We start from the raw sequence: 10,552 nt of genomic DNA on the forward strand, positions 1-10,552 counted from the left end.
AATTATTGGGAAGACGGTGTTTAATAACGACGATCCTACCGTCACGGTGTGCCCTAATCGAAAACACTCGTTTCCGGCGAAAGATTACGTCGTAATGGCGAACAACAGCTGGTTTATTTTGACATCAGGATGGGATTGCGTATTTTTGTCGCGTATTTCTTGCACGAATTCTTTCCAATTGTGAGAAGATCAAAGAGAGATGAAGTCGATATAATTTTGATTCGTTTGATTAGCTTATTATGAAAATTCTCTGCCAGGATCCACACGGATGCGTTATTAAAATTTTTGAAAAGTTCAATATCTTGACGATACTCCAATGAGAATACTGCGATTAATTTTCGAGAAGTCAGCCCGGGAGAACGAAGTTACGACCTCGCCAATCGGACACGCAAATTTATCTTGGGAGAGAAAACGGGATAGATATGCTCACGGAAGCGAATTTAAAAGTCAATGGCCTGTAAACATTAATGCCTCGAGTAACGAAAGATAGCGAAGTGCTTTGTTACGGGAGTTTATGAGCCTCTTTATTGCCATCGTGATTTCTTCCCGATTGCCGGGCGTGCACAGCTAGCGTAATATCGCGCCGTTGTAAGTCCACCGATTTAGCGGCGGTACAAGTTAACCGGCGGCGAGTCGTCTTGTGCATTATCTCTGCTTCGTTTCGTATAACGCGAGTCCGAGATGATATCGACGGACGAACGGCAATTTCTTAGAAAGGCAGTTCGCGGTGAAAAGGCCAATTCAACAATGCATATCTATATTTCGGCCCTCTGCTCGAGCGGGCATCATTAAAATGTCACGAAGCATCCTATATACTAATTGATCCACGGGAGACAATCGTGCATCTGTTATCGAGTGTCTTCCGCGGATTATTTTTTTTATTCACGATTAATAACCCCGCCTGTTCGGTGTCTTTATTAAATCGACGAACAGACGCGCATTGTCGTCTCGTATATTCTTTGACTACTAGTGAGATCGTTAGAGGAAAGTCCCCTATTATGAGACAGGCTCCCAACACGAGATAGCGGGTTTCCAACATTCAATTTCATCGTCAGATCGTTCTTTTTTTTTCGCCAACGATTGCGCGCGCGACTTAACAATGAATTTTCCACTAAACAAGTTTTCACTCCAAGGGCAATAAATTCATGTATGGTCGAACCAACGGACGATGCCTATTAATTTGACAGAAACTCCGCTATCTCATATTAGGAGGATAGCTCACAATAGGGGACTCTACGAATAGAGTGAATTCGATATAAACTTCGCACGGGTGCGCGATACATTTTTGGAATTCGGCATCGATTCCGATAAAGCGGCGAAAATAGACGCCGCGCGGATTTCCGCGAGCGATGAAATTTACGGCGCCAGCCAATTCCGCGGGAATGGAAGAACGTCCGCGAGGTTTTATTCGGCGGGTACGCGGGTGCTGGGCGGTTTATCGGGCCCTATCGGCACTCATTTGTTTTTGCTTATCGCGAAGTTACGTGACGGAGCCACCGTAAATATGACGGACGGGTGGCGGCGACGATGGAATCTCAGCGCGCCGTCAGAACAAACGAGCGGCACGGACGAACCCCAAAAATCTCCCGACACGCGGCGACGCGGTGCGATGCGGCGACGGGGCTCGATTTAGGGGCTGAACGTCGAGAGGGAAGTCTCGAGACTGAGAGGGGTTGACGTTCGACTGCGAATCGATATGCCTACCTACCTACCTATGTGCGCGAGCAAACTGTACCTCCGCAGTGGACCAAGAAGACATGGCCGAAATTTCCCAACTCTCGTACTTTCATGTCTTATATTTTTTACGACTACGATTTATATTTAATGCATTATTCCACACTGTCGTGTTTTCAATTATAATTACTTCAGTGTAATAATTATGGTTAGTTTGGAAAATTGTAGTCGTCTCACATCAAAGTTATTTGGCACAACGGAATGACGCACATAACAAATCGCTTATTAATTCAGTAAGAAATGGTGATGGGTTTCAATACCGCGTTAATTTCTAAAGGCAAACTCTCGTCGTCGAGTTTAAAATCACGGATTCAATTTTGCCTCCAAGTCAAATCTGTTGACTGCAAATTAATCGCAAAACAAACAGTCTTGTTATTTACTTCGCTTTTTGTAATTAAATTAAAAGCAGTGTTGTGCTTTATTCATAATTAAAGTCTCCAAATATTTGGTAAGAGGAAGATTAAGCTGTCGGAGCGTTTATCGAGACGATAGCGCGAATAAAAAAATTAAGTTCCTTCGGATGTATTTTTTTTACTTTGCTCTCACATTTCGTTGCTTCGCATTCATATCGGCTAATCCAAGCATGATCTCTCCGCTTTATCGGTGCTATTTAATGCAGCGACAATTGAAAACTATCTCATCCGCGCTCTTAATATTTTTTTTTTCAATCTTAATCATCCCGCCTAATTGCTCAATTGCGCTCATTACCGTCTCCGACGTAGTAAAGCGAGTGGCGATTAAATCTTTTCCTCGTCGCCGTCCCCCCTTCCGCGCCGTTCTCGCTCCGTGACGGCACGTCGCATTTGCACGAGAGAAACTTATCCCCTCGGTACAAAAATCGCTGTATAGATAATTCCTCCTGCTCCCAGGGTCCCAGCCACGGGGCGGAGCGTCGCGAGGAATGCCCCCGTTAGTAGTTGCCAGCCTCGCCCCATTCTGAGCCTCTCCTTCTCGCTCCATCGTCCGGATTCCCCACTTCGACGAGGAGACCTCTCTTCCGTCGACGAGTGCCCGACCCCACCACGGGCGCTTAGCCGAAGGCAAAACGAAAAATCAGGGCGGTGCTGGCTGAGCGGTCAAACTCAGTCCACACGGAGAGCTCGGCTTGGCTAGAGGCTATCCAGAGCTGCTGGTCAGCGATCATTGATCCACGAGAGCTGTCAAACGTCGAATCCCTGGTGTGATCGATGTGCCCCGCGCGCGTCCTCCTCTGAACGGAGCTGACCGTCGGCGAACGCCTCGAACGCACTCCGGATTCCGTATTCGCGAGGGACCATGCGCGAGTCAGTGTGGAGTCATTCGTGAAGTAGTGAACCACGTCGAGCTTCTTGGCTGCCGTCGCGGAATGAGCGGATAGCTCTTGTTCAGACTGCAGACAACCAAGCACCGTTATTGCGGGTCCCAGCAGTGCTAATCGATACGAACGTGACCGATCGACGTCTAAGAATGACAGTAATAAGGATGACCTCGCCGGTGACGCCTGCATCGACCAGCCCGAACTCGCCAGATGAGGCTCAGGCGTTGCAGGCAAGTCCCAAACCGGCTCACCGATTGAGCTTCTCTGTCGCGGCTCTGCTAGCGGATACCAGAAAGACGTCGGAGTCCTCGACGAGGCAGGACGCGATCCTAACGTCGTCCAGGTCGTCGCCGATCGTCTCGTTCGCGCCGATTCGACAGGAGTCGCGTGTATCGAAGCACCCGTGCGACTTCAAAGCGGCAAGATACATTTTATCGTCGTCGCCCAGTCAAGAAACCAGATTGGCTCACTGCACCTCTCCTCGCAGCACTTCGGAATCCAGAACACCGCCGAGGTATCCCGAAGCGCTCGACTACGCCTGCAACATCGAGTCACCCGGCAGACGATCGACCTCCGGTAGCGTCGACTATCGCATGCATCCGTCCACCGACGCCAGTACTACACCGGAGCCCACAGTAGGCTGTTCCTCGTCTCCGAAGATCATCGGCAGTCACCATGACGCCGGTTCGCAATCACCGAGAAGCAGCTCCCACGGCGAGGGCCGCTCGAGGTGTTCGGAAACGGACGACATCGAAGAGGACGACGAGAGCAGACTGGTTGACGTAGAGGACCTTCAGCATCCGTCCAGCCCAACCCCTATTAGGCCGACACCGGCTTACCTCGGCGGTTTCGCCACCATCGGCGGTATCCCGGAGATCCCGCCTAGTCTTCACCCTGCAGTCTGGGGCGGCGGACATCAGAATGCAGCCGCAGCCGCCGCGGCGGCCGCAGCGGCCACGGCCACATTCTTCCCCCATTTCTCTCACCATGCGCCTCTCAACGGTAAATACAACCTTTGATTTTTAGCGATACACTGAAAAACAAATCTGGTAGATTCAACCAGTCGTCTGTTAGAAAATGGACGAATCAGAATTCCCTTTAGGAATTACCAGATTTGTAGTCAAGTCTACCAAGCTTCTGGTTATGAAATATCTTTCATGGTAAATCCTAAAGGAATTCTGATTCGTCCATTTTCTAACAGACGACTGGTTGAATCTATCAGACTTTTTTTTCAGTGTATCTATATGTATTTTTGAAATATCGGATTTTTGTCTGAAATACATTAACGTTAGAATGATTGATCTAATTGATAATTGCCGTTCTCACTTATGTCGCTCAACATTCTAATCTCTGGATGTACCACAGTGAGAAGAAACTGATATTTGACAGAGAAATCTCATTTTCCCTTACGTCCCGAATAATAGTTCTCTCGAGTAGCCATTAATCGTTTCATTAAGTAGTCATTAATCACCCGATCGTCCCAGCGTTAATTTCAAAAGAGTCGAGCTATTTGGCCGCGCCGACGACAACTGTGTTTGCGATTGTCTTGGAGCTTTGGCGGAGTGCCAATCGCCCTTGTGTTTCTCAACAGATTCTTTTCATGGTTCATTGCGGCTAAAGCGATTACGCGGTTACAGACGCGGTTTACGGATGGCAATTTCTCGCTGCTATATAGAATCCAGACAACTTTACTCCTTATCGATACGTAATATTGAACGTGATGATATTCTGAAAACACAAGCCCCGCAAAAGGCGATCCCGTGGTAATAATCACGCAAATGTACTTTCTGTTTACGGTTTTACAACTCACTAGCTCGACAGCTTATAACAATTTTCTACAGGCTTCTAAATATCTAATTCTAACACATAAACGATTAGCACCAACATATAGTGTACTTCTCTATCTACTTGACGCGACTAAATAAATGATATCACCTCGGGCGCTAATTACTTAAATGATTTACGGATTACAAAAGACGATTGTTGAGGCGGCAATCCGCGTCGTTTGCGTCATTTTGTCTCGTCAAGGAAACAATTAGAGACCGAACTTAACTAGCTCGTGAATTTTTTGACGGAACAATGGGCGATTATTGCAGAAAGGTGTCCCGAGACAAATCGAGCAATCGGCGAACAAAAATTGATTCTCTAACGGCCGCTTCGGCCGGTCTCGGCTGACGATAGCCTACCGTCGCTCGAGCGGACCAAACAATTCCCACGTATTCTAACCTGATAAATGACTGTTACGACAGAACTCTCTTGTGATTCGTAGATAAAATATTTATCTAATATTGTTACGCAACAAAATCTGCCTTGACGATCTCCAAACATTTAGTTATCTCTATACTGCCAAATTTAATTAGCTTGTTTGTGTCTATATGTTAACGATTCTGTATAAACAGCTTAGATATTTCGTTTTAATGCAACACCTTTTATTTATACGCTTAATTTTTAATGCAATAATCGCGTCAACTCCTTTTTATCAATTTGTTATAAACACGTAGATTAATTTTTATAATAAATTTAGCTAATGTATATAAAGCGTTCAAGAATTTAAACAGTTTAAATATATAATATTAAAGATACCTGTACACCTATTGCTAATATCTAATTGAATTAGTGTTGACGTATAATAAAGAAATATAGAGATATGGAAAAATAAAAGGAAATTTAGCCCGAGAATAAAAATAGCTACTTGTAAACACCGAAAACGAGATCCCGTATGAAATATACGATACGGGCGAAATGCCATAATTCTGAAATATGAACTCTCGTAGAGGGTATTTTCACAGATCGGCGCACCCCTTCAAAGTTTTACGCACCCGTTCTTTTATCGTGATTATCTTAAATAAGTGATTCTGTACCGTAAAAAGATTTACTGACGTTACTACAAGTGTCGCGAGGTTGCAGGGACAATTGTAAACAATAATTCTTCTGAAAGTGTTACTTTCTAGTATCGTTGGAGCATTATTGAAAGAAAGAACACGAATTTTCAAGTTTCTCAAAATCCATTGGCAATCTTTCGTATTAGTTTGATCTCATTGTACGTAACTATAGTAATTAGAAATAACCATAACTTTTAAAAGTAAAGATATGATTTCTGACATGCAGTACGTAACAACAAAGTAACGGTCTTCACGTCATTATTCACTTTGTTCGTAAATTCAGATCGGAATCTGAGTTTTTTTTTAAGGCACGGCGCTACAAATGCACAAGTGCGCGGTGAGGAAATCGAGCACGATTATATCGAGAACGTTAATCCTTTCGATCGTTATGCAATGCAATAAAAGACACCCAACCGTTCACGATCCTTCCTTTCCAGTTTGCACTACGTCCGATGATCGTTGTATTCGTGGAACACGCTTATCGCGGCGGAATCAGCTAATTATTTCGAATGCACATTCCCGATCGGTAGCCCCGGATTGAAATTGGCCTCCGCGTTTTTGGTGGCCCCGCGACGCGGAGAAATCACCGGATGCCGAGACTAATTGGAACCCTTAGCGAGCGGTGAGGAACGTATACAAAGGACAATTTCGAAGTAGGATCGAGCATGGCGCATACTACCGTGTTATAAGTCTGGGCTGATGCGTAGAGAATCTTGGAACGGCGACAGGGAGGAACGAGGAGGACAAGGCGAGAGGAGGCGAGCGAAGGGCGGTTCCGACGACGAATTTGAAATTCAGAAACGGCAACTGCCAAGACCGCGACGACGATGTGGCCTTTTGTCTCGTCGTGATCTCGGCTCGTTGCTTCGGTACAGAAGCTGTTCACCTCCGCTCTACAAATCTGTCAATTGTCTCGAGACAAATCTCGAGGAATAACCGATATATTCCGATACCGGACTCCCTGTATTCCTTTCTGCTCCGCAGTGGCTCGACGCGTCCTCGATTATCCGAACGTGGCGTGGAGGCACTGGCGACATTCTCTGTACATTGAGCTTTCAGATATTTAAAATATATGCTTGATATGTTCATTATATATAATTATTTCCTCTCCAACTGCGTACATTTCAATGACTTTTGAATACTTTATTGGAACACAAAGTGTTGAATTATTAAAGAAACGCAATTTTTCCTCTCAATTGTCACATTAATTCCTCAATTAATTATTCACAAGAATTATTCATAATATGACAATTTTTTATCTGCATTATCTAAATTCTCGTAATTAAATTTAACAATTTCTTTTGGTTTAATTAAAACGTTGATATTATACATGTAGGTCCAACAAATTAATACTAATAAAATACAAATTTGTCCAAAGAAACTAGTATACTTGTATTAAATACAAAATTTTACTATGACCATAACTAACAAAATAATCCAATAATAACCATTGAACCGTACACGCGCAATTAACCGATGCCGCGTCCTTTTTTTTTTCTAAGCAGCGAGCAAAGAATACCGAGCTCACCAACGACGTCTTTCTTCGCGCGAGCAGGCGTTACGATCGGCGCTGCTCTTATGCGAGCAGTAGCCGCGGCCCGGCCGTGTAGAAACAATTCGCGGCCGGAATTTTGCGGTCGGCCGGCAAAAAAGTAATGAGGCCAGTTTGCGGCGCCGTTCCGACGGAAAAATTATGAATTGCACCCTAAAAAGACGCGTTTGCCCTCGCCGGGCTATTCCGTCGGTTCGAGGCCGGCAAAAACGGGACATTGCGGTCTCGGGGCCCTTTCCTCCGTTGGCCTACCTATCCCGCGGAACACCTTCGCGAGATATCTGTCCGTCAGTTTGTCCGTACGAGCATAATGCTCGTCGCTGTTCTCGTGCGCAACATGCACTCCGACTGAAAGCGTGTTCCTTTTTTCTTTCAGAGAACGGCGAGCCAGCCAAGATTAAGTGCAACCTGAGGAAACACAAGCCAAACCGAAAGCCCAGAACGCCCTTCACGACCCAGCAGTTGCTGGCCCTCGAGAAGAAGTTCAGAGAGAGGCAGTACTTGAGCGTCGCCGAGAGGGCAGAATTTTCGTCATCGTTGCACCTCACGGAGACACAGGTAAAACTATTATTGCTTCTTACACAAGTTGACGGGATGCTAAAACTTGATATCAAAGTGCCCGTAGCGGTTTGCCGCGTCACACGGCATTATTTTTAAATCAATAAATACAAATATAATTGTCAATCTTTGTGGTAATAAAGCGTACACAAAGCATGGCTTGTGTCCTCTTTTAAAATTCAGAATCACTTTCTCTAATTTCGCTTTCCGTATAAGATACAACATAATTTTGGAAATGCTTCTTCGTCACTAATTGGCGAATAAGCTCTCAACTCTTATCGTTGTTTATTCTACAATCGTTTTAAATTTATTAATGGTTTATGGCAGAGTGTTAGGTATAGTTTATCATTTTAAATTGCAACATAAATTCGCGAAGATAGTTTGTCGGGAGAAGAGGAATGAGGAGCGTTTTATCGAGTATCGTAAATTCTTCACTCGTTATGCAATCAAATTGGCAAATTAGTATCCAGCCCGCCGCGAGGATCGTAATTTCCTCGAGATGTGGCACGCGCTGAAAAAAATGATCTTGCAACTGCAGCAACAATTTTCTAGGTACGAAAAAAATTAATGAGATATATAAGTGAACAGCATACTGCGAAATGGCATATGTTTTGTACTTAGTCAATTTAAATAACAGAAACAGAATTTCTATTTCAACTGTTAGCGATTGTTAGGGAGAGAGTCTTTCTGTGACGCCCATCCGTTATAACGTGATACATAAACAGTTGTATTCCTTACGAAGATTCTTCTAGCCGTGGTGGCGAAATTCATTTTTATCCCATGTGAACATTTAGTCATGAAACCCAAACTTTCCAGGAGGTTTTACTAAAATGTTGCTGCTATAAAGTTTGTAGGCTACAAACAATTTTTAGATACACAAAATTAGCGTTAAATATTTGTTGCGACACCTAGAAATCTACCTGCGTCAGTAAGATTTTTTTTTTGAGTGCGGCAACTGATTTTACGCGGCTGATTCCGCGCAGAATCTCAAACTGGCACCGGCGATGCACCCCCCCCGCATATCTTTCGCCCCTTTTATTTCCTCGGAGCCTCGTGTGCCATTCACGAGTCAAAACAGCCCATGCATGTCTGTCACAGCTTAGTCATAGTAACCGTACGGCGCTGCCAGATGCGCGGTAATTAGCGCGCGTAAATGCGCGCTACCCGACGCCAGCGATACAAAGCAAAGAGGACGGTAAATTTTATTAATAGACTACAAATTGCCTGAAACGCGCTCCGCAATAGCACGCGATGACCGACCAATTATCTCCGGCTGAGATCCCGATTCTCTGGCAGTGATTTCCGAAACGCGTTTCGCGTGCCTTCGCGCGTACCAGCGCGGTAAGCGCGAATCGCGCGAGTTCATTTCCGCGCGGGACGCCGCGCGCCGCGCCGAAACGACCCGACAACAGCTACGTGGATTGTTCGATTAAGATAGACGTCGATAAAATTACAGCGAGGGATAACAGTTTGTTTATAGCTGCGGATGCGTCGCCGCGATACCGTGAATTATTTATCAGTTCCTCTCTTTGACTTTATCGCCGTGTCATCGAGACGCTTGCCAAAATTATATCTCGAAAGTGACATTTAAATAGAATTTTATGTGCTCTATCTCTTCCAGTTTATTTCAAAGATTTTATACGCGATGCCAAACGCTCGAGCTGCGAAATTCAACGGTCGAATAAAATTACACGAAATTATACGATACCGTGAAACTGGCACAATTTATTTCCGCTGTACAGCCGGCAAATTTTGCATTGGTGTATCTTATACAGCCGTCGTGAATATTAACATATCTAACGCAGATATCAACATTAACATCGTCAGACATTATAATTGGTATTATTGCGATAAAATTTTGTTCAAAATTTATTCAAAGTTATTTAGTGCAATTAGTTACCTCTCTGTGCATACTCTGTCTACATTGATAATAACGTTACTCATCTGCCGTGCGTATGAGTTTGAAAGCTACAACCCGACAACGTTACATCTCGAATAATCATTAAGTTGTGCCAAAATATACTCCGCGGAGAGTAACCATATCCCGTATTAGTCATCTCGTGTCAAAACTCATCACCCTAAATACGCCGTTGTAAAGCCGAATTGATTTATTGTTGCAGGTGAAGATCTGGTTTCAGAACCGACGCGCCAAGGCAAAGCGCTTGCAAGAGGCGGAAATCGAGAAGCTGAGAATGTCGGCGGTGAGGCAGCATCACACGGCGCTCTACGGCTCGCACCCGGGGATCTTAACCCCCACGGGACTTTATCCCGTAGGAATGCTGTCTCATCCCGGGTTGACGCCTCATCACGCGATCGCTCAGCATCCCGCGAGGGAATGAGAGCAGTGACGCTCGATACCGGTTAGAAACCGCTGAAAGGATCTGTCATCGAATCTCATATCCCGAGGAATGATTTCGGCTGCGCGAGGAGAGCAGACTTAAAAACTACGCGATTGCAATACGCTGATAAATGATCTTAAGATGGAGAGAGAGAGAGAGAGAGAGAGAGAGAGAGAGAGAGAGAGAGAGA

At 44.9% G+C, this 10,552-nt stretch overlaps 1 protein-coding gene across 1 annotated transcript; it reads left to right on the plus strand.

The window, feature by feature from the left end:
* Window positions 1–2,814: 2,814 nt before the first annotated feature.
* On the plus strand, window positions 2,815–10,546 carry LOC105567604 (muscle segmentation homeobox-like). Its single transcript, XM_012022585.1, has 3 exons — window positions 2,815–4,033; window positions 7,842–8,023; window positions 10,144–10,546. The coding sequence occupies exons 1-3, from the start codon at window positions 3,181–3,183 to the stop codon at window positions 10,360–10,362; spliced, it is 1,254 nt and encodes a 417-aa protein (XP_011877975.1). The 5' UTR covers window positions 2,815–3,180; the 3' UTR covers window positions 10,363–10,546.
* Window positions 10,547–10,552: the final 6 nt, after the last annotated feature.

The sequence above is a fragment of the Vollenhovia emeryi genome, unplaced genomic scaffold (assembly GCF_000949405.1).
Source record: "Vollenhovia emeryi isolate VEMERY1.0 unplaced genomic scaffold, V.emery_V1.0 DF939136.1, whole genome shotgun sequence".
Lineage (NCBI taxonomy): Eukaryota > Metazoa > Arthropoda > Insecta > Hymenoptera > Formicidae > Vollenhovia > Vollenhovia emeryi.